This window comes from Silurus meridionalis, chromosome 17, assembly GCF_014805685.1.
Source record: "Silurus meridionalis isolate SWU-2019-XX chromosome 17, ASM1480568v1, whole genome shotgun sequence".
NCBI lineage: Eukaryota > Metazoa > Chordata > Actinopteri > Siluriformes > Siluridae > Silurus > Silurus meridionalis.
Window position 1 is genome coordinate 1,354,991 of NC_060900.1, and position 24,838 is coordinate 1,379,828.

At 36.7% G+C, this 24,838-nt stretch overlaps 2 protein-coding genes, 1 long non-coding RNA gene and 1 pseudogene across 4 annotated transcripts; 3 read left to right on the top strand and 1 right to left on the bottom strand.

Moving 5' to 3' along the window:
- Nucleotides 1-291: 291 nt before the first annotated feature.
- Nucleotides 292-3,575, bottom strand: LOC124400120. Its single transcript, XR_006928322.1, has 3 exons — nt 3,495-3,575; nt 3,075-3,143; nt 292-837 (listed from the first exon to the last, which is right to left on the bottom strand). It is a non-coding gene; the product is annotated as an uncharacterized LOC124400120 (long non-coding RNA).
- Nucleotides 3,576-5,876: 2,301 nt separating this feature from the next.
- On the top strand, nt 5,877-23,073 carry LOC124400116 (DLA class II histocompatibility antigen, DR-1 beta chain-like). 2 transcript variants are annotated; one of them, XM_046871725.1, is made up of 6 exons: nt 5,877-6,024; nt 6,203-6,475; nt 6,603-6,884; nt 7,694-7,807; nt 22,858-22,886; nt 22,987-23,073. In XM_046871725.1, the coding sequence occupies exons 1-5, from the start codon at nt 6,009-6,011 to the stop codon at nt 22,878-22,880; spliced, it is 708 nt and encodes a 235-aa protein (XP_046727681.1). In that variant the 5' UTR covers nt 5,877-6,008; the 3' UTR covers nt 22,881-22,886; nt 22,987-23,073. The 2 variants fall into 2 exon arrangements, with proteins under 2 accessions (XP_046727681.1, XP_046727680.1); XM_046871724.1 differs by lacking the exons at nt 22,858-22,886; nt 22,987-23,073 and adding exons at nt 8,015-8,043; nt 8,150-8,647.
- On the top strand, nt 18,384-20,642 carry LOC124400115 (annotated as a pseudogene).
- On the top strand, nt 21,587-23,099 carry LOC124400113 (DLA class II histocompatibility antigen, DR-1 beta chain-like). The gene is made up of 6 exons (XM_046871722.1): nt 21,587-21,658; nt 21,761-22,030; nt 22,156-22,437; nt 22,636-22,749; nt 22,858-22,886; nt 22,987-23,099. Exons 1-5 carry the CDS (start codon nt 21,601-21,603, stop codon nt 22,878-22,880), a joined length of 747 nt encoding a protein of 248 aa, XP_046727678.1. The 5' UTR covers nt 21,587-21,600; the 3' UTR covers nt 22,881-22,886; nt 22,987-23,099.
- The last annotated feature ends 1,739 nt before the right edge of the window (nt 23,100-24,838 follow it).

Genomic DNA, 24,838 nt, shown 5'->3' on the forward strand with positions numbered 1-24,838 from the left:
AGATTCACTTTTAACCTTTTAATGTGTAAAGGCTTTGACTTTATTCCTTAGATGCTTAAAACATAAAACACTAATAAACATGTAAAATTAAACATATTAAAACATAGAAGTTCAACACTGTAACACTGTCAACAATGTCAACATGTACCTTACAAAATACACTGCAATCAATGAAAATTTTTAAACAATAAAATAAATTAGTACAAATATAAATTAAATTGAAATAAAATAACAAATAAAATGGCACAATAAAGAATCTGAAAAGATGAAAAATAAACACAATCAACAACAAAACAAATTAAATAAAAATGACATTGTAAGACATTATATTAACATTTTAACAACTCAGTTTAACAATTTATTTTATTAATTAACATTTTAACATTAAGATGCTAATATTTGTTGAAATCAAAAGATGTTCACACCAAAATGTCAACATTCCCAGTAAGAGTTTACTTTTCACGGACTGTACCTTTGCAGAGCAGTAAGCCCCATTTTCATAACACCAAAAAACTAACATTTTTAAAACATTTTTAAACATAGTTCAACAATTCACAGTTCAACAACGTTCACAGGAAGAGCTTAGTTTTTAAAGACTGTACCCTTGCAGAGCATCGAATGCCCATTTCCATGAACACCTTCTCAATTACCTCAAAAGTATATTTGAGTTCTTTTGGGTATTCTTGTAAGATGTGATGAGTTCACTTCGGGTTTTTTGAGATGCAAATACAGTTGTCATAAAAACAATTCCAATTTACTCGTCCTCCATGTCGCAGTCTTGTGTTTTAGAAGTTGTTCTTGAGAAGAGTGGGCAAATATTACATTGCATGCTGAGCTCTGAAACCAGAAACCCCAGTAAATAAGGTGTATATGTGTTTGTGCCTATTGCTGACCAATGTACACTGGCGATCTAAATTAGAGAACAATTTATAAACAATTGAACAATTCTGAAATAATGTCATCTTCACTGCTCAACAGTTGAAGGAGTTTTTGTCCTGTCTATACCATGCTACCAGAACACCTTTTCCACAAAATAACTAAGGCATTTTAAAAAAAACATTATTTTGCAGAAAACACACTGATCAAAATTAGAGAACACTTTCAGACACCTCCCAGTTATTGGTGTTAATCTGGCACCTGGTGCTAATTTCCTTGATTATCTGTCAACCCCTATTTAACTGGCAGCCTAACTTCCAGTTTCGCTGACTCTGCAAGATGGTGGGCCGTTCTAAAGTGACTGAAAGCCTCCGGCAGCAGGTTGTCCAGATGAAGGCCAAAGGGACGACCCTATCAGCCATAACAAGACAAGTTGGTCGTTCCAAATCTGTGATTTCAAGTATATTTAATCTTTACAACATCACAAACTCATTCAAGTCCGCCAAGAAGACAAATACAAGAGAGGACAGGATCCTGCGGAGGATCTCAATGGGCAATCGTTTCCACACTGCAGCTGAAATTGCTCACCAGTTCAGCGCTGAAAAGGGTAAGGATCTGTCTCGTCATACAGTGTCTTGACATTTAAGAGCATTTGGACTGAAAGCCCACTCTGCAGTGACCAAACCTCTCATTAGCAGAAAGCATCAAAAGGCTAGACTAAGCTTTGCTGAGGAGCATGTTGTGTGGACAGAGAAGAACTGGTCCAAAGTTCACTTCAGTGATAAAAGCAAGTTTAATTTATTTGGGTCGATGGGAAACATTATGTTCGGCGACAAACTGGAGAAAGACTGAACCCAAAGTGTGTAAAGAAGTCAGTGAAAAGTGGAGGAGGAAGTGTCATGGTTTGGGGCATGTTTTCTGCAGCAGGAGTTGGGCCTCTTATACAGCTACATGGCAGAGTGAATGCAAATGTTTATCAGAACCTTCTTCAACAACATATGGTTCCTTCCCTGCGTTCATCACCCAATCAGCCTGCAGTGTTCATGCAGGACAACGCTCCATGTCACACAGCAAAACGGGTAAAGCAGTTCCTTGAAACTGAAAACATTGAAATAATGACATGGCCTGCCCAGAGTCCTGATCTCAACCCAATAGAGAACCTCTGGAGAATCCTTGGTGACAAAGTTATGGCCAAGAAACCCACTACAGTCACTGAATGTTGTAACCTTTGGAAAATGTTGTTGTAATCTTTTTTCCATGCTACAGTCATTGTTGTTCTCTAATTTTGATCAGTGTGTTTTCTGCAAAATAATGTGTTTTTTTTTTTTTTATTTTGTGGAAAAGGTGTTCTGGTAGCATGGTATAAACGGGAAAAAAACTCCTTCAACTGTTGAGCAGTGAAGATCACATTATTTCATAATTGTTCAATTGTTTATAAATTGTTCTCCAATTTTGATTGCCAGTGTATGTTATGCTATGGTGTACAGGCAAATATCATGTACAACAACAAAACAAATATCTACAAAAAATATCTATAGAGAAATATCTATAAAATATTACCAGTATTTGGGTCAAAACACTACACTGGTCTAGGTCTGTTGGTAACATGGAAAATTAATCAGCATCACAAACACCAGTATTTTTTTTCTTTTTTATAATCCATCATGTAAATTCTTAAAAAATAATAAAAGTTGCATAAAAAATACTGGTGTTCTTGTGATAAAGATTTCTTGTTCATGTTACCAAAAGGCCTAGACCTTAGTGCTGCTTACGACTTAAGACTTGTGTTTAATGCTGAAGTGAATTGAGTTTTCTGCGCTTCGTCACCACGATCAGGCCTTTCTGTGGAACAGCAGCAGCTGTAACAGTAATCTAAAATGTTAAATATCTAACTGGATGGCCCGTTGTTGCATCATGGGCGATGGGCAAAAATTGATTGCAATTTGTATCATGCCCATTGAGTTTTAAGCGCATTACACCGAGTGCTATTATCTATGCCGAACACGACAGCGTTACGACAAAAGACAATAAACACATTAAATACAAGACATTTGTAGGGTTTCATTGATTTAAAACACACAATTGTGTTTTATACTGGCATTAAAAGCTCTAACAAGAGTATATATTTGCATGTCGCGATGTTTTACAAACATTTCAACCATATAATAAAATGTAATAAAATGAATAAAGACACTTACTTTAATAAACGATGAAGTTTGGGTTGATTAGTTCGTCATGATCTTCTGCTCCCAAATCTTTTCCGATAACTGTGGTAAATAAAGCCATTGCAAACCATGAAGTTAGATTTGCAAGATATAAAACTGGGATTGCGACATATTTTCACCTTGATAAGAACGTTCATGCCTTAACGCCGGCACTGCGTTCATGCAAACTTGCTTTAAAATAATAAGCTTGACCAGTGACACTACATTTCTTAGTTATGACTTTCAAAACCAGGTCAAAAACAATTGTACATTTTATTGGCATTAAAAACTCCAACTAACATTAGATACATTTGCATGTTGCAAACAATGTTTAATGCTCACACTGATGTTTCACAAACATTACAAACATTTCAACATTATAAAAAATATAATAAAATGAATAAAGATGCTTACTTTAAACGCTGACGTTTGAAGAGTGGATGAAGCTGTCCTGAAGCTTGACTGATGATCAAAATGGCGCTATCATTCCATGTTCACTCCAACGTCTGCACGTTATAGCGCGCATGCGCCAACCTCCAAGCCAACTTGTGTGCTTGTAAAGTTATATGTGCATATCCAGTCAACATTTCAAATTAAGTTGGTCAGACAATTTTTGAACCAACTTATTTCCACTTATTAAGTCAACTTTTTTGAGTAGTATTGTCCAGTTAACTAATAGATATAAGTTATTCAAACTTTTCGAAAGTTGGATTTTTTACAGTGCACCACCTGTCTGTGATAGTGCTTTGTCTCTCCACAGCTGATGTGAGCAAAGCTCTAAACAGAGTTAACACACACAAAGCTGCAGGACAAGACAGCATTCCTGGCAGAGTGATCAGAAGGTGTGCAGACCAGCTAGCAGATGTTTTTACTGACATCTTTAACATCTCTTTAAGCAGCACTGTTGTTTCGATGTGCTTCAGGGCCACTACCAACGCCAGTGTGCCAAAGAGTTACCGTGTCTTGCCTCAAAGACTACCATCCCGTCAGACTCACTCCTATCTTCATGAAGTGCTTTAAAACAGTCCTGTTCATGAACAGCACCTCCAGCACCATCACACTGAGCACTGGGGCACCTCAGGGCTGTGTGCTCGGGCCATTGCTGCTCACACTGCTGACTCAGAACTGTGTAACGATGTACAGCTCAAATCACTTCATGAAGTTTTCCGATATCATGACTGTGGTGGGTCTCATTAGCAAGAATGAAGAAGTGCAGAGAATAACAGTCTGGTGCAAAGCCTTTAACTTGTCTCTGTATGTGGACAAAACAAAAGAGATGGTTGTTTGCTTCAGGAGGATCAGTGTGGTCTCTCCTCCTCCATCATGGACATTTACACCACACGCTGCATCCACAAAGATACCAGCATTGTGATTAAAACACACACACACACACACACACACACACACACACACACACACACACACACACACACACACACAAAACATTTCAGTGTTTACATGTACAGCATTTATTATTATTATAAAGACAAATCCATCTGCAGTAACACTAAACTTCTGTACTGTCCTGCTCGGTGCTGCAGTGTCCCTGTGTCCACTGTCTCTCTGTCTTATGTTGTTCTTTGCATCAAATTTCACACACGTGCACTTTATGTCGAGTCCCAGTGAGTTTTGTGTAGTTCTGTGTTTCGTGTTAGTTTATGTGGTTTTGTGTAACACACCAAAGTGCTACACAAAATGTAAGAAAAATCTAAACACACACAAATCATTTCACACAAATAAAACAAACACATAAAAAAGTGCTTTAAAAGACAAAAATGTGTCTTCAACTGAGACCTAAAAATCTCTCTGGATGAAGCCTGCAGAAGATAACGGGAGATCGTTCTACAGTTTAGGAGCTACTACTGAACAAAACCTTTTGACTTATTTTTAGACTAAGAAACAGCCAACAGCGCATGATTTATTAATCTAAATGACCTACCTCATGTGTAAGACTGTAAGATTGCATGATTTGTGCCTGTTTTGTGTTTCTCTACGCCTGATGATTTAGATTATTTCACTGTTTATATGAATAGGTGCTCTTACTTTGCACTTGCAACTGCCTCCACTATCACACACTACATAACAGATATTAAAGTTATGTAATTGTAAATAAAATATAAGTACACTAAATCACGCATGTGGATCATTCAGCATGTCAGAGTGAGAGTTTAAATAAGAGTGTTACTGAAATAGGCATTAGAACTACATTTCCCATCAGCCACTGCACCACACTGATTGTGGTCACATGACTGGTCTGTTCCTGTGTCATGTAGTCTGTTTATTAGCGCTAGTTTTAAAGTCACATTTCACATCTCACTCATTGTCCAGTGTGTTTTAATGATTGTGTCTTTGTTTTTGTGCTTTTTATTATTATTATTATTATTATTATTATTAATAACCCAACACTTATCTACTAAAGACCAATTTCACCAGGAGAAAAAACAACTATAAATAAATTAACTCAGAGGTCGTCTTACTTATTATCTCAAAGTTTTACTACTGAACCCATGATACAGTAACTCAAACTTTTTCATATAATAATGAGAGAAAATTAAGAAAAACAAAGAAGAAATATTAAGAAATTCAGTAATGTGATTTGTTAATACTTTCTCTGAAAATGGTGTTTATAAATTGTGTATTTATTATTAAGAATCAGAATAATATTGTTTATTAAAGACTCTTTCTGGTGCACAGATTCATTAGACTTTAAATAAATGTGATGTTTCAGGTAGTAACTGATGACGCAGGATCTCTGCAGCGTGTGATTGGTCAGTTTTATACACTGAGTAAGTGTGTGTGTGTGTGTGTGTGTGTGTGTGTGTGTGTGTGTGTGTGTGTGTGTAAGGAGACAGCACACTGACTTCTCTCAGTCTCACAGTCACACATGATGGGGAAACTGTGGATTTGTCTCCTGATGGAATTACTTTCATGTTGGACACAATAAGTAGGTTGTTTTATTGTTATTTATTTGTTACTGTGTTGTTGTTTTATTGTTATCTGAGTAAATGAAGTATAATGTAATGTGAGGGGAACCCCGGGTTTACTGGTGAAGTGAAAATAAACTAAACTAAATCACTCTGATGTGTTTACTGTAATGAAGTTTCTTGATTTGACTGTTTCAGATGGATATTACCATGAGAGGAGATCACAGTGCATTTACAGCTCCAGAGATTTAAGTGATATGGTTCTCATTGATGATTACATTTTCAACAAGATTAAGTGGATATGGTTTAACAGTACAGTGGGGAAGTTTCAGGGCTACAATGAGCATGGCATTTATAATGCAAAGTTATGGAACAATGACACAGCATACTTGGCAGGAGAGCGAGCTGCTGTGGAAAACTTCTGTAAACACAATGCACAGATCTACGACACAGCTATAATTGATAAATCCGGTAAAGCATATTTTTTCTTTTTAAATAACTGATTAAAATAATTTAATTACAGTATCTGAAATATAAACCTATTATTATTAACACATATAAACATGTTATATCTCTGGCACTGTGGTTATTCCTGCAGTTGCGCCTGAAGTTATGGTGACATCAGTGAAGAAGTCAGATGGATCACATCCTGCTGTGTTGATGTGCAGCGCTTACAACTTCTACCCAAAGATCATTAAAGTCACCTGGATGAGGAACGGTAAGGAGGTTAAAGGAGGTCAGACGTCCACTGAGGAGATGGCTGATGGAGACTGGTACTATCAGATCCACTCTCACCTGGAGTACAAACCTGAATCTGGAGAGGAGATCTCCTGTGTGGTGGAACACGCCAGCTTCAAGAAACCCATGATCTATAAGTGGGGTGAGTCTGATCTTCATAATCAGATCATCATAATCAGATCTTCATAATCAGATCATCATAATCAGTTCATCACAATTAGATCTTCATAATCAGATAATCACAATCTGATCTTCACAATCAGATCATCATAATCAGATCTTCATAATCAGATCATCACAATCAGATCTTCACAATCAGATCATCACAGTCTGATCACAATCAGATTATCACAATCTGATCTTCACAATCAGATCATCATAATCAGATCATCACAGTCTGATCATCACAATCAGATCATCACAATCTGATCTTCATAATTAGATCATCACAATCTGATCTTCACAATCAGATCATCATAATCAGATCATCACAGTCTGATCATCACAATCAGATTATCAAAATCTGATCTTCATAATCTGATCATCATAACCAGATCTTCATAATCAGATCATCATAGTCAGATCATCACAATCAGATCTTCACAATCAGATCATCACAATCAGAACATCACAGTCTGATCATCACAATCAGATCATCACAATCTGATCTTCATAATCAGATCATCAGAATCTGATCTTCACAATCAGATCATCATAATCAGATCATCACAGTCTGATCATCACAATCAGAACATCACAGTCTGATCATCACAATCAGATCATCACAATCAGATAATCACAACCTGATCTTCATAATCAGATCATTATAATCAGATCATCATAATCTGATAATCACAGTCTGATGTAAATATCTGAGTGATAATGTATAGTGCTGCTGTTCTGATGGTGAGTCTGATGTTATAATTGGATCTAAACCCCTGTATGTCTCAGACCCGTCCATGCCTGAATCTGATAAGAGTAAGATCGCTATCGGAGCTTCAGGGTTGGTGTTGGGGATCATAATCTCAGCAGCTGGATTCATCTACTACAAGAAGAAACACTCAGGTGTTTTATAAGTTCATTAATAATATAAACAGCTGTTTTAAAGTTCTCAGGTGAATTATATAAATTAAATACACCAGATCTAAATGTATATGTGTGTATGAGGACATCTGTGTATTTATTCTTAATATTACATTTGTTCAATAAGTAAATAATAAAAGTTGCTTCCTGATGTTTATCATCTGCTTGGTTTCTGATTTCTGATGACAGGACGGATCCTGGTGCCGACATAAATGCAGGTAGGGATGGAATTTGATGAGTTGGTTTGCATTTTGCCTATCGGATATATTTTATTTACCCATAATGCCCTCTGTTTATTTATTGTATTACTTTCCCCTGTTGCAGGTCTTTGAGGAGAGAAACACTGGAGTGTTTGCTGAAGCGGCTTCAACTGTTAAACACCTGATTCATTCAGAAACATGTGTAATTACTGAAAAATGACTTTCACATCTGCATCTGTATAAACTTTCCCTTCATTTAAGAGCAGCTTTAAGTGAGACTTCCATCAAACTGATGTTTAATAAGTTGATTTTAGGCTTAATAAGAACTCTTGGGTAGAAATTATTATTAGTTTATTTACAGCTTATTAAAAAACCATTCATGCACATGAAAAGGTAAATAAGGCATAATTTCATTATTAAATTGTTAGCGCCCCCTACAGTCTGCTGCAACCTGTATCACAATTTTTATTGAAGCTGTTTATTATTATTTCATTATTACAGTAATCTTTAAATTCTGCTTTTGTATCATCAGAGGATTTAATTTCATTTTATTGTCAGATCTGGAGTTATTATTGATTCTGTCTGTACATTGATGCAATAAACTTTCGGTTGTAAAAGAAAATGGTGTAAATGGTGCATGTCAAATAAATTCACCTAAAATGATATTTACTAGTCATGTAGCTGATAAATAAACCCAGATCATATTAGTAATTAATCCTCCTGTTACTGTGGCATTAGGAATTTAATTTAAGACTATCATAGAGAACGAGGTCCAGTTTTGGGTAAAAAATGCAAAAATAATCCATTTTTAAGAATTTATATGTGTATGAGGTGAACAGCTAAAGGTCATGTGCCATATTTACAGGCCACACTGTGACTTCCTAATGTGATTTGATCTCACAACCTTCAGATCACTAAACTCAAATCTAAACCAGGATTCTACCCTGGAAGAGATCTAATGTCATATTTTACACAAAGTGCCTCATAGTGAATGCGGTACACAACAGGTTTGAGTTTAGAGTCCTGCTTAAGGAAATAAAACCAATACAGATTGATATTGGTGGGATTGAAGTCCCCATACCCCATATTCATTATTACTACTGTAAATATGTTATAATTTGAATTACTGCATCTTTTTTATCTAATGTATTATTTTGGTTTTTAAACTCGGATTGAATTTATGTTATGGACAATTCTGCAGCAATAAAAGGTGGAGGAAGAGCAGAACCCCTAGTACATCTATACAGGTTTGTGTTTGGAAATCTTCAATCTTGTCCAATTCTGGTCAGGATGAAAGTCTAAAAAGTCAGATTTTTTCTTAATAGAAATATTAGTTTTCCACAAGCACCAGTTGTGAGAAGACTCTCTGTGTAGATCCTAGATTTCTTGGATCATGTTAATCTGGACAAGATGTGGACCATGGCTTGTGATCCGTCATCAGATGTTCAGCATCCGATTCACCAGTACATTTTATGCACTTGCAATTATATCACCAGGTCTAATTTTAACTGTAAAACACACTGGAATAATAATAATAATAATAATAATTAGCATTATTCTGTCGTTACTGTTACTGTTTTGAATACAATCAGAACCTTGTGATGAACATGTACAGTATAAATATAGTTAATAAATAACAGATCTTTGAGATACTGTATATGAGCTCAAACACTCGTATAAACACAGTACTGATGTACAGTAGCACATACAGAAACCTGATACCATATAAACCCTATAAAAACATCCTTATGTTACATATACATTAAAGAACGTAAGTCAACACGTATATAACAGTTCCCTCAGAAACTACGAGATAAATTCCTCTGTAAAATCGTCTCATTATTATAAAGGATGTGTTTACAGCTGTGAAACATGCAGAAGTGTTATTATTGTATTATTGCAGATGTTTTTACCCTCATTGCCACAAAACGTCTACATTTGTTCAGGAGTAACAGGTTATATTGGTCCTTTTACATTTTTATGTTTCAATCGTAAATTATAATTAGGATCCGTATCAAATTGTTCTAGATTGGTTTTCCCCGGATACTGATCGTGTAATAATATTCCTTTCAGCGATTGGTTCACACCAATAAGATTTATATAAACACAGGGGATTTCCAGGCCGGTTTGGTTGCTGCGGTTTCGTTTTGCCAGTGTTTCAAAACTAAAGCTATTGTTTGGTGTCGCATTTGTTGCGTGCGTCTGGAGGTTTAGCGTGTAAACTGATCAATTCAGAGTGCATGTGATAGAAATTTACTTTAGCTGCTGCTAATAATGAAATATATGAGCAATCAGAATCAGAATCGGAGAAATGCACCAACACACAAAAATTTTATTGAATCAAAAAGTTTTTTTAGAATTGATGTGATAGTTTTTGTCATAACGCTGTTCCTGTAATATTAAGAAGTTTTTCTGCTCAGGGTTGATAGTAAGATGGAGGAGCTTCACCTTGTGACTGGTTCAGACACCAATCCAATTGAGTATCTGTGGAAAGACGGCTGTTCACCAACAATCACCTCCATCTGATTTAACAAAACTTAGAACAAAATGTTTTTATTTAATGAAATTTAATGCAACAATAAAATCAGTATTTTGCACTTTGAATATTAAATTGTGTAAATCTAAAGTAAAAATGCTACACAATGTTGAAGGGGTGAAAATTAATGCAATACGTGGACAGATGCGTCGTCTCATGGTTTACATTTAAACATGTTTTTATACATGTAATATAGTCGTATATAATAGAGTTAAAATTGTATGTAAATCTGGAAAGTTCTGAGCAGCATGGTGCAGATTCATTACTGGAAGCTGATATGATTCAGCATGTTTCTGTATGTTGAACTTCTTGGTTAAACGTTACCTATCCAGCAGTGTCACTTTATTCTGAGTATAATATATGAGTATGAAGGAAAAGTCCGTTAGTATCTGTTTCTGCAACACAGTCTCACGGGAATTTGATGATGTAGTAACAAACTTTAATCTATAGATTCGTGTACATGGACACGAATTTCTCTTTTTGTGTCACTCTGCACGACTGCTTCCATCTGGCATGATCTGGAGGATTATGGGTAATGCTGGCAGAAATACCAAATGTAACCTTTTTTCACATTTTTGTCAGAGAATAAGGCAGAAAATATACGATAAGGATATAGAATATATTTACTGTATTTTGACTGGAAGGAACCACTGACCATGGTTTATAATAGCGAGTAGCTACAGAATACAAAGCAGTAAAAACAAGGATAAAATCTCCTGCTTAAATGTTGAGTAATGGTTCAAACGGGAAAAATACATTACATTTACGGCAATTGGCAGACGCCCTTATTCAGAGCGACTTACAACTGAGCAGGGGAGGGTTTTAGGGCTTTGCTCAAGGGCCCAGCAGTGGCAGCTTGGTGGTAGTGGGATTTGAACCTGTGATCTTCTGATCTAAAGCCCAATGCCTTAACCACTGAGCTACCACCTCCCCCCATTACAGCTTTAATGGGATCCAGTGGCAGAGAGAAAACTTTGGCGTAGGCACCAAAAACACTTCCTATTGAAATATATCACATAGAGTGTCGTCCTCAGTGACACAAAAAGGAGGGATAATAGAGGAAAATCGATTACATTTTGTGACTGTATAATGAACTGGCGTGAGACTGGGCTGGTTTCTGTTCCATGTTCGAGATATTTCAATTCGTTTTTTTCTATTCATATTTAAATGAATGGAATGTAGGAAATAAACACAAACAGAACTGGAAAACATGCAATAAACTTCCACTTGACCACATGCCATAAAAAATGAGGAAAAAACATTCACTGGTGCATCACACAGTCACACATAGTTTTATATGTTGTGAGAAGTTAGCTGGAGTTTAAAACGATGACTCGGCATTTACCAAAGATGCCAAGGCAGATTTATAATTCTTCAAAAATGTCATATTGGTCTTTTACCAAACTTTCTTTTATATATTTAATCTTTCATCAGTCGAGGTGTTTGTATATGGTTTAGTGATATGTGCAGACACAACGCTCCGTCCTGTGGTTTTACCTGTACGTTTCTATATTCCATTTCTTTTATTGATAACGTGTCAGTTTTATTTGTATAGCATTTTTACAACAGCAGCTTTCATAATTCAGCCTTAAAGAAATGTAAACATTTTTGTAAAGAAATACATTTTTGATGTATCTCTAGCCAGAAGCGATGGTGGTAAAGAAAAACTCCCTGGGATGATATGAAGAAGAAGCCTTTGGCGGTAGCAGATTGAAAAGAGAACCCATGCTCATCACGGGTCACACCAGGACACTGTGACTACAAATAAATTCCTTTTATAATTATATATTTTATAGTCAAAGAGTGTAGTTGGGTAACCAGGAATTTATAAACAGGCGTATCAGAATGAAACCTTTTCAGCAGGAGCATAATGACTAGCAGAAGTTTAGGGAGGATGTAACTGGTGGTGACTTCATTAACTTGGAGGAATAGACTTTACCATTGGCCAGGTACTTCAGCAAGAGCATTGACAACATCATTGACCATCACTTCAGGCCCAATGAGAATCTGTAGATCACTGCAGAGCTGCATGCGCACACATGCAAGGATCATCCACAGCCACTTCCAGGACAGTGGCATCACATTGTGAAGTCTTTCTGCAGGTTATTAAGATCTCACCAACTGCAGAACATCACCACTGATGACACCTGTGACAGTGATGCCTCCATTCCAGATCTGGTTTGAATGGCAGAACAATGCCATTGATTCACTGTGTACTGTACCAATTGCATATGGCTGAAATACATAGATAATAAAATAGATATGAAAATTCATATAAATTCAAATAAAGCCACTTTATTAATTCAGGACTTTGACACACACTAATCCATTTGATTCCCCTTTTTGTTGCGCATTAGTGAGTCATGAGTCTCAGTTCAACCCTTCATGCATGTGAGGAGTTTTTGTGTCTGGACATCAGCGTCATTTCTCTCATCCTGTGGCAAGATTATTATTTTAGCTGGTTATGATCAGGTGTATATGTTGATGCCTCTCATCATGGCTTCTCAGCAGCTGTTTTACCCCTGGAGATATTGTGCTCCAGCTAATGTCTTTGCTTCCTTATGATGGCTCTTATTGACCTTTAGAATACCATGGAACTTATTGTTGTGCTGTATGTCTGCTATCCATGATGAAGATAATCACTGACCTGTTCGTCTTGTATAATACCAGGCACTTTATCCACATTGTTTCATTTTTTTTTCGTAGTCAATCCAGGTTCATGTTCATGCTCATCTACATACATTGGAATTATGGGTATTTCTCAACCTGGTGTTATTTCCAGTGCTCTTTCAAGCTTTGCTCATATGCTGATTCATGGACCTACTCCAGTAAGCTGCTATGATGTCAGAGAGGAGCTTCCATGTTATGGAGAAGCAGGTTTTCTGTCAGGAGATTAAAGGTGTTGTATCTCTGATAAGATCTGTTCTGTGTAGGTCAGTCTGGGTGAAAGCTTCTTGTTAGCAGCTCGCTAATTTTTCTGCCAGGTGACGATGAAGTGCAGTTAAACTTCTTCAGAGGGTCAGATCCTGGTGCTGAGACGTGTTGGATATCTGTCTTCATGATGATGACTGGTTGCTGTGGAGTTTGTTGTGGTCCACTTTTAGGTCCAACAATCACTTGACTTTGGTGTTGTGCAGTACCTCATTCTCTTATATTTCTCAGTCTCAAAGTGGGTCTGATGTTCTGTTTTTGACCACTTTTTCTTTGCAGCCTGGCAGCCAAAATGGTGAATCTTTTCTGGAAATATTGTCTTCATGGAGAATGTTTACTGAAATGACACCGTATTGATTCCATATTATCTTAGTGCTAAAACTTTGTAAATAACTTTATCCAGATACAGATGATGTAATAATATTCCTCACTTCTGATTGGTTCCCACGCTGACGCTGGGTTTAATAACAGGGACTTTCCAGTCTGGTGTTGTGGTTATGGTTTCGTTTACTTTTTGCCAATGTTTTAAAACAGGAGCCGCTGTTTGGCGTCATGTTTGGTACGAACGCTTGGAGTCACGCACACGGATCCTAAATGGCTGCACAATCATTTTATTTGAACTGTTTATGATTAAAGTGTTGCAGATATCTGATACGTACAGAACTGATTTCCTGCAATACACAAATTAATCATCAGCAACTCGCTCGCGTTTTCATAATAACATGAACGACGTTCTTCTCGTAGTGATATTACACTTTTCTTAAATGTATGTTTGTTTGCAAATGAATATTCTGACACACGAACACACCGCAGGAATGTCCAGAGGAACATAAAAAGAGGAAATGTGTTGTTATTACACCAAAAAAAGAGGTTTAATTGCCCATAATTTTCTATAAAGGAACAAAGTTCTTCTCTTTTGAAAGTAGAAACAGAGCTTCTCAGGTGATCTTGATCTCGGCTGCTCCCCAGGCTTCTGTTCGCTTTAATCAAAGATGAAGAAGCGACTCTACATTTTTGAGGAAACTGTGAAGGTTTATTTCCTCTTTACTACAGTACGTTTGGTATGTTGTGTTTACGATGATGGTGGAGCTCTGGGGATCTTTCTGAACTGGTAATACCAGACCCAGTTTACCACAACCAGGATCTCCAACAACTCTATTTTTAATTCACACACTTTCCTCATTGTTTGGATTTTTGTAGTCTGTTATCAGTGCACAAGACACTTCATATGATTATTCCTCCTGTATGTTCACCACTATGGAGGATTTCAATTATTTGTGTATTTTTATGTTCACATCAACCACAGAATGAGAAAAAAATGGCTGGTTGTAGAACCTCGGTTTGTTTAATAACTTTTGCTGGGTATTTCTGTTGATAACATTGAAATGTCATTAGAATTTATATACAATGGTCCTCATAAACATCCAGAGCAGCAGATTATAGGGGGTACTGCTTTGTTTTTGAGTGAAGTCAGAGAAGAAGACTGGTTTAAAGTGACAGGAAGAAGATGGTAACTCAAACAGAAAAGCTCACGCAAACATAAACAGGTCTGGAGAACTGGAGAAAAGACCAGACGAAACAGAATGTACAGATCTATGTGTGCATAATAGAAAGTCCAGATACAATATAAAGGGAAGTTCAGTTGTGATTATTTGTAATAGATAACGTAATAGATAATACACACACGTATATACTGCCACCTAGTGCTTTCTAATTGGGCCATGCACTTTCTGTATAAAGCTGCAATTGTTCACCAACATCTAATGCAAGAGACAAAAAAAGAGACAAAAGTATAACAAAGAATGATATTTAATATGTAGATATAACATCATTTAATAAAAAAATAAGGATTCTGCATCTGAAACACATAAAATAGTTAGCAATGTTCTGGCATTTCAGTTAATTGATAAGCACTCTATGCCCATGAACTCAGATCTGCTTCTTTAGTCAAGTGAAGTTTATTTCTATTGCACTTTTCACAACAGTCTCAAAGCATCTTTACAGAATTTAACAGTGAAGGTGAATGGTGTGTGTTTATCCCTGATGAGCAGCCGTGGCGACTGTGGCAAGGAAAAACTCCCTTAGATGTAATGAGGCAGAAACCTTGAGAGGAACCAGACTCAAAAGGGGAACCCATCCTCATTTGGGTGACATCAAGAGTGTGATCATAAATCTTTCAACAATACAGAACACTGGAGAGTGAGAACTAACATGATTACTGGAGTATAAGATTATAAGTAAATGTTCTTTCTGCAGTCTTTGGTATAAAAGTAGGAGCTACTGAGCTCAACATTTGTGATCATCACAGATCCAGCATCAGCTTCTCCATGCCAGAGCCTTTAAACACTCCAGGAGGTCCAATGTCAAACTCCACACATTCAGTGGGATCCATTTGGCACTGGTACGTCTCTAGATGGTTCAGGATGTTTGCGAGTTTGGCATCTACTTCTTTAAAGTCCATAATCTTCATGAGGTGGGACGTGACTGGAGCTGGCCAAACCTCAGGAAGCCTCGGGATGGGGAGAGAAAGAGAAGCAGTGGAGAGGAATTAGCGTAGCTGCTGTTCATGATATTAACAGCACAAGTTGATAATGTGCATGTGATCAGATGTTCTGGAGCACAAGGTTATGATGTGATGTGTGTTATGTGTAGGCTTTGCTAAAAAGATATGTTTTTAATCTACACTTAAACTGGGAGAGTGTGTCTGAGCCCCGAACACTGTCAGGAAGACTATTCCAGAGTTTAGGAGCTAAATGTGAAAATGCTCTACCACCTTTAGTGGACTTTGCTATTCTAGGAACTACTAGAAGCCCAGAGTTTTGAGATCTCAGGGAGCGTGACGGATTATAGCATGTTAGAAGACTGGAGAGAAACATGGGAGCCAAACCATTTAGTGCTTTATAAGTGAGAAGTAATAGTTTGTAGTCTATTCGAAACCTTACAGGAAGCCAATGTAGGGACGATAAGATTGGGGTTATGTGATCATATTTTCTTGACCTTGTAAGAACTCTGGCTGCTGCATTCTGAACTAACTGAAGCTTGTTTATTAATGAAGCAGGACATCCACCTAGTAACGCATTACAGTAGTCTATTCTGGAGGCCATAAACGCATGGACGAGCTTCTCTGCATCGTATATAGACAACATATTTCTTAGCTTAGAAATATTTCTAAGGTGAAAGAAGGCTGTTTTTGTAACTTGGTTGATATGATTTTTAAAAGATAAGTCGCTGTCTAAAATAACTCCCAGGTCTTTTACTGTTGAACTAGTAGTTACAGAACATCCGTCTAAATGCAGGTTGAGATGCTGGAGCTTCTGTATACTAGTTTTTGGGCGGATGAGCAAAAAAAGTCTTATCAGAATTTAAAAGTAGAAAGTTATGAGTCATCCAATCTCTTATTTCCTTAACACACTCAGTTATCCGGGTTAATTGAGCTGTATCGCCTGGTTTAGATGAGATATATAGCTGAGTATCATCAGCATAACAATGGAAGCTAATTCCATGCCTTCTAATAATATTTCCTAACGGAAGCATGTATATCGTGAAGAGCAGGGGTCCTAGAACTGAACCTTGTGGCACGCCATAGTTCACTAGCATTAGCCTGAATAGCTCTCCATTTAAATCTACGAAATGGTAACGATCAGACAGGTAGGATTTAAACCAGCTTAATGCCTGTCCCTGAGTGCCGATGTAATTCTGTAAGAAATCTAGGAGAAGATCATGATCTATAGTGTCACATGCAGCTCTAAGATCTAGCAAAACTAACAGCGAGATGAAGCCTTGGTCTGAAGCTAAAAACAGGTCATTAGTGATTTTAACTAGGGCAGTTTCTGTGCTATGATGGGGCCTAAAACCTGACTGAAACTCCTCAAAGATATTGTTCCCTTGCAAGTGGGAACATAACCGGGCAGCGACAATCTTTTCTAAAATCTTAGACATAAATGGCAGATTTGAATCTTTACCTAAAAATATTATAAAATTTCTCAAAAAAGCTTGACCACTTTTTTATAAGGCTGCTGGGCACCAACAACTAGCCTGCACCTTTTAAACAAAATAGATATTAAAGGTAATAATAGAACAAACTTTGACCTGCTTATTTGCATAGCTATTTTTAATGGTAGAGTTTCAGGTTTGTTACATATGTTATATACACCTACTGTACATATTTTTTTATTATATACTGTACTTTTACACAGAGAAATAACCAAGAACCTAAACAGTGTGTAAATGATATGACTGCATATATTGTAAGAGATAGTGAAATATCAAAGCCCTGATTGATCAAGATATCAAAAAGAAAATAAATGATCATGTTCAATTATCAACTTGCAGGAAATTTTTGGAACAAAAGTGCATAAAATATGTCACATAAAAGAACATGAACAATAAGTAAAACAGGTACAATTAGCATTTTCTGTATCAGCACATCCCTTTTAGGTTTTATTCCTATCATAACATTCTGTGGTTTAAAGAAAATAACACAGAAAAACCCCACATCTCATTACACCAAGAGTGTAGTGGCAGCTGGGGGGTTATTAAAACAGGGGATGCACAATTTCCACACATGACCTAAAGATGGATAGAACTGTCATATATTTCTCACTTGCACACTAATGATACATAAATTTATTTTATGTCATGAGATGTAAAGTGTAGTAAATAAAGTATGCTATAAACAAAATTTTAAACCTCCGAAATGACGAGTCATAAGAGGGCTGGTATTTTATAGGCTTTCCCAAGATTTAAAGATGACATGTGAGGCGTGTTCAAACTCTTTCTTCCTGGATACTACAGAGTCACATTCAGGTCTAAGCTCATTGGAGGATTTTAGATTAGCACTGATTCAACTACCTTTCGATCTTTCGTTTCTGTTTTTGAGGAAGTGAGAATTTGAGTTAGATTAAGGATGAAGTTAGTTTTAATATTTTTTTACACTCTCATGCATAACGGACACAAGTACTCAGAGTAAGTTTGTGCACTTTGCTTTGGTTACCTAGCAACATTTCTAAATAGACATACTGTCAAATACAGCATTTATATGCTTTATGTCCATTTTTACTTTACTTTTATTTATTTAAACTGTTATTATTATTTATTATTGTATTAAAAGACAGAATAGATGAATATGCTGACGAACGTTTAGTGGTATAGGAGTTACATGTCTGTTTAAACAGAAAGTGAGATAAATAAAGTGATATGTTACATGGTAACTGATGATGTTGTGTCTTTGCAGCATGCAATTGGTAAACTAAGAAAAGGTTTGCTACAATGCTTCAGGTTCATTACTACTTTAGCATTTGTTTAATTGAAACTTTATATCTTTTAGTATTATTTGTATTATTATTCTTTTTTGTAAAATTTTCAGGAAATGTTATATTTGTATTCTCTCTATGTTTTTGTTTTTTCTTGTTTGTTTATTTTTATTGCTCTGTGAAGTACTTTGGGCTGTATTTCATGTTATGTACTGTAAATGAAGTTTTATTATTATTATGCTCAGGTTACTTTAGTGATTTCTTTCAGGTTATAATAATGTTTATTAAACTTTCTACATCTTGTGTACTTCCTGGTCTTTCCACAGCCAATCATTTTTATATTCAGTTAAGTGGATGCTCTGCCTCAGATAAAGAATTTGTGGTGGAACATGATGGGGATGAGATATTACACTCAGACTTTAACAAACATGGCCTGGTGATGAAGACACCTGATTTTGCAGACCCTATAGAATGGCATGATGGTTATAAGTACAGTGTTATAGAGCAAGATGCTTGCAAGCACAACCTTGATTTTGCAATTAAGGCATTTAAAAACCCTTCAGAAGCTCTCGGTGAGTAACAATGTTGCGTTTCTCCAACACAGTTACATTTATTAATCAACACAGCATTTTAAGAACAAGTTTTATTAGCAATAATTGTGCATGTAGGAGAACAGTGTGATAAATAATGGTACAATTACATGGATTGTCATGGTAGTCTACAGGCTCAGATACAGATGTGTTTTGTATTTGTATACAGATGCTCCCCAAAGCTCAATTTATCCACGAGATGATGTGCACCTCGGTTCAAAAAGCACACTCGTTTGCTTTTCAACACGTTTCTTCCCTCCTCCTGTCCGAATCCGCTGGACCAGAAATGGTTTAAATGTGACAGATGAATCTACACTCAGTCAGTACTACCCTAATAAAGACAACACCTACAACCAGTTCTCCCACCTGCCCTTCACTCCACAGGAGGGAGATGTTTACACCTGCACTGTGGAGCACAAGGCGCTGCAGATACCAAAGACCATAACATGGGGTGAGACGCAGTGTTTAATTACTGCTTAGTTCTTACGTACAGCAGAAATAAATCTGTGTGTGTGTGTGTGTGTGTGTGTGTGTGTATGTGTAGAGGTGGATGTTGAGGTGGATGTTGAGCTTCCCAGTGTAGGTCCGGCTGTGTTTTGTGGAGTGGGTCTGGCTGTGGGTCTGCTGGGAGTCGCTACTGGAACTTTCTTCCTGGTTAAAGGAAACCAGTGTAACTGATACTAAAGGTAACAAATATAAACACACATCACTCTCACACATTATATATTTCATACATCATATATCACTAACACATGTTTCTGTGATTCTAAAAGTGAGCTGAACACTTTCCCCTCCACCCTTAATTGCTGAGGAAACCAGAAGCCAATGAGACCATCAGCACTTACAGTATATTGCAATGTCTGGGAGATTCTGTAAAGTTATATTCTGTTTTAACTTCATGCTGTACATTAATTTCTGATTGTTTTTTCGATGTATCGAGGTTGTGTGTTCACATGTAATTTAGCCCCCATTTGATTTCATTGCTGACATGTAAAATTCAAATCCTGTCTGCTATGTGGCCTTTCTGCAGTTCCTGTATATATGTATTTATTTTATTATTTATGTTTTCATACATGTTCTTCTACATCTGTGTGTGATGTTCTGTACATCATGGATTTGAAAGTGTAAAATAGTAAAGATTGCTGTGATATATAACCACAATTTATACTGCATTTACTTTTGGTATAATGTCCAGTGTTAAAATCTCTATATAAATAACAATGAATTTGAACTATAATAAAGCTGGTCATTGTACCTATTTATCTGATTGTACACATTGTAATAAAACACATACAACTTTTGATATAATTGCTTGGTAAACCTTTATTTAAATTCCTTCATTTTTACATTATACACACTCTAAAATGTCCCATTGTCCAGTATTATTTTTACTGTATTGTTTCAGTCTCAATTACTTACATTTCAATATATATTTAAAAAGAAATGTAAATGTATTAAATTATTACCAGTAGTCTATTCTCTTTATTTTATAGCGTTTCTCTCAGCTGCTCTGCTTCAACGAGTGTTTGTTTATATTACAGTTTTTATAAAATTGAATTACAGAGCGACCTTCAGAAAAAACAGTGAAAAGGGGCACTAAGGGGTGGGTCCTCGTCAACATAATTATCCACTTTTTACAAATATACAATTGACGTAGCCCTGACGTTAAGTACAGTACATGTTGCTTGAAGCTGTTGCTTTAACCAATCAAATTTCAAGTTGGTTACTAGAAAAACTGTTCAAAAGTGTTTGTACATGCAAACACAATCTTGTGTTGCAAGTGTAGTGGTATTTTCTAGCTTAGTTTAACAGACTCATCTCAACTTATCAAACTTTCAAATATTGTCAAATATTTATTCCCTTTTTTCTCCCAGAATGGTTCAGTGAAACCTTTGTAAGTTTATGTCAGCTGGGGTTTTAACATTTGGTTAGATATGTTGAACATCCAAATTGGGTGAACAATTCCCTCTAGTTGGCCAGATCATAAACAGGTTTGAACAGGAATGTGTTTTAAATTTTTTTTTATAAAATTTATTTAAATTAAATGTTTAAAAAATTGTTTTTGAAATTGTATTAAAGTACATCATAGATGAATATGTTGAGAGACTCATTGTAGAACAGGGACTACATGTCTGTCTAAACTGAAAATTAAGTGATGTGCTACATGGTAACTGATGATGCTGTGTCTTTGCAGCATGCAATTGGTTCAATAAGAACAGATTTCCTGGAATCATGGCATGTAACACAAACAAAAAGAAAAATAATAATGGCGACGCACTGGCCCTTTCTTCTGATTGAATTATTTTTTATTTGGGAAACAATAGGTGAGTTTTATTTTAAATTATAAAAATAGTTTACAAGGTGAAGTGTGTGCAAATAACTTGGTATGTGCTGAAATAGTAGTTATTTATTTGACTTTTTTTCAGATGGATATTATAGTGAGAGGAGATCTCAGTGCTTATACACTGCCAACGATTTCAGTGATATGGTTTTTATTGATTCCTATACTTTCAACAAGATTCAGTGGATATGGTTTAACAGCACTGTCGGGAAGTTTCAGGGATACACTTTACAGGGCATTAATGCTGCAAATTATTGGAACAAGAACAAAGCATTCGTGGAATCAGAACGAGCTATTGTGCAGTCCTGCAAGCACAATGCACATAAATGTTACTCAGCGATAGCAGATAAAACAGGTAACACAGTTAATAACAGTTTCAACAATTTACATGTTGTCATCATTTTAACGCTTGTTTCAGAGGGTAAACATTAAAATAACACAAAATGTCTTATATCTATGGTGCTATTGTTATTTCTGCAGTTGAGCCTCAGGTTAAAGTGAGGTCAGTGAAGAAGTCAGATGGATCACATCCTGCCATGTTAATATGCACCGCTTACAACTTCTACCCAAAGTTCATTAATGTAACCTGGCTGAGAAATGGGCAAAAGATTAAGGGTGATGTGACGTCCACTGAGAAGATGGCTAATGGAGACTGGTACTATCAGATCCACTCTCACCTGCAGTACATGCCTGAATCTGGAGAGGAGATCTCCTGTGTGGTGGAACACGCCAGCTTAAAAAAACCCATAATCTATAAGTGGGGTGAGTCTGATCACTAATTGCTGTCATTTTTCAACAATTAACAACTGATGGAACAAATAGTTAAAAACAACCAAATAACATTGTAAATGAAGAAATAGTTCTCAATACTCAACATGCTGTTATTTTCTAATGTCATGTGCTGCTATTAACAATTTTAATTTGGTTTTATAATTGGATCTAAACCCCTGTATGTCTCAGACCCGTCCATGCGTGAATCTGATAAGAGTAAGATCGCTATCGGAGCTTCAGGGTTGGTGTTGGGGATCATAATCTCAGCATCTGGATTCATCTACTACAAGAAGAAACACTCAGGTCAGTGACGTATATAAAGAGAAATAAGATCAGAACTGAACACACACACGTGTAGAATCATTAAAGTTTCTGTCTGATCTTCATCATCTGCTTTATTTCTGATCACAGGACGGATCCTGGTGCCCACATAAACACAGGTAGATGGAATTCGACGATTTGATCTTATTTCCCGTATTAGTTTATTTACCCATAATGCTCTGTTTTGTTTACACTAAAACGTGAATTCTCCTGTTTCAGGTCTTTACACTGAGAAACACTGGAGTGTTTACTGAAGAGACTTTAACTGTTAAACATCTGCTTTATTCTGAACATTTCATACTTACTGAACTGAAACATCTGCATCTGGATTTACCTTAACTTCATGTCTGATTTTCTTCTTCTTCTTCTTTTTTCGGCTTCTCCCATTAGGGGGCGCCACAGTGGATCATCTGTCTCCATCCCCCCCCTGTCTTCTACATCTGCTTCTTTCACACCAACTACCTGCATGTCTTCCCTCACCACATCCATAAACCTCTTCCTTGGTCTTCCTCTTTTCCTCCTTCCTGGTGTCTCCATTCTCAGCATTCTCCTACTGATATACTCCATGTCCCTCCTCTGCACATGTCCAAACCATCTCAATCACACCTCCCTCACCTTGTCTCCAAAACGTCCTACATGCGCTGTCCCTCTAATAAACTCATTTCTAATCCTGTCCATCGTCGTCACTCCCAATGAACATCTCAACATCTTCAGCTCTGCTACCTCCAGCTCCACCTCCTGTCTTTTACTCAATGCCACTGTCTCTAAACCATACAACATCTCAGGTCTCACCACAGTCCTATAAACTTTCCCTTTTCCCCTGTAGTTACTGCAGGTCTGCACTTCTCCGTTACTCTTAAAGAATAACCAGCACACTCCTTCTCCATTCCTCAGGCTTCTTCTCACCTTCCAGAATCCTGTTAAACAATCTGGTCAAAAACTCCACTGCATCGCTCCTAAACACCGGTATGTCATCTGGTCCAACCGACTTTCCATCTTCATCCTTTTAATCGCCGCTCTCACTTCCTCCTTACTAATCCTATCTACATCCTGCTTCACATCTCCACATCATCCAACCTTCTCTCTCTCTCATTTTCCTCGTTGATCAGCTTCTCAAAATACTCCCTCCACCTTCTCAACACACTCTCCTCACTAGTCAACACATTTCAATCTCCATTCTTTATTGCTCTAACTTGCAGCACATCCTTCCCAGCTCGGTTCCTCTGCCTGGCCAATCGCTACAAATCCTTTTCTCCTTCATTAGTTTTCAACTTCTCCCTAACCTCCGCTCTCCTACACTTCTCCTTCCCCTGCTGTCTCTGTAAACTTCTTCCTTCTCTCCTTCTCCTCTTTCAGCCAACAGTATTCCAATTTCCACCGGTACCCGGTTGGTTAACGATACCTGTGGTGGTCGTTGGTAACCCGGGCCTCGACCGATCCGGTATGAAATTCTGATTCATGACCTGCATATTTGATTTGGCACATGTTTTTACGCTGGATGTCCTTCCTAACACAACCCTCCCCATTTACCCGGGGTTGGGACCGGCACTAAGAGTGACCTGAGTTGTGCAACCCTAATGGCTGGGTTTCCATTAAAACTGTTGTTAAATAATTTAATTATAGGTTTTATAAAAGCTCTTCAGTAGAAAGTGTTTTAAATTGAGCCAAATTTCTACATATAGCTTTTAAAACAATTAAGATTTTAAACATATTTATTTTTTAATTAAAGCCTAATAAAGCATCCGTTTAGGAATGAATGCTTTTCATTATTAATTCAATAGCGCCCCCTACAGTTTGCTGTAACCTCATCACTGTCTCAAATGATTTACAGATGTTTTATATTAGGGGTTTAAGCATGAAAACCCTATTGTTTTTGTAGAGATTTTTATTTTTATTATTATTATGCTATAAAACTGATTGTGCAGACCGAACCATAAAGCCAAGGCAACGGACTCTACTGTTACTGAAAGTTATTGCTCTGATCGTTTAGAGTGCTTGATGATTAAGTGCAGACCCTTTTATTTAGTGAGAGAATTCTCAGCCGTTGTTGTGACTGTGGTGTACATTCCTC

Bases quoted from the DNA above. Each gene is read 5' to 3' on its own strand.
- LOC124400116 (XM_046871725.1), top strand. The intron at 6,476-6,602 runs GTAAAGCATATT...TTATTCCTGCAG, and splicing joins AGCTATAATTGATAAATCCG to TTGCGCCTGAAGTTATGGTG. The intron at 6,885-7,693 runs GTGAGTCTGATC...TGTATGTCTCAG, and splicing joins ACCCATGATCTATAAGTGGG to ACCCGTCCATGCCTGAATCT.
- LOC124400113 (XM_046871722.1), top strand. From the start codon at position 21,601: ATGGCGACGCACTGGCCCTTTCTTCTGATTGAATTATTTTTTATTTGG. The intron at 22,438-22,635 runs GTGAGTCTGATC...TGTATGTCTCAG, and splicing joins ACCCATAATCTATAAGTGGG to ACCCGTCCATGCGTGAATCT. The intron at 22,750-22,857 runs GTCAGTGACGTA...TTCTGATCACAG, and splicing joins CTACAAGAAGAAACACTCAG to GACGGATCCTGGTGCCCACA.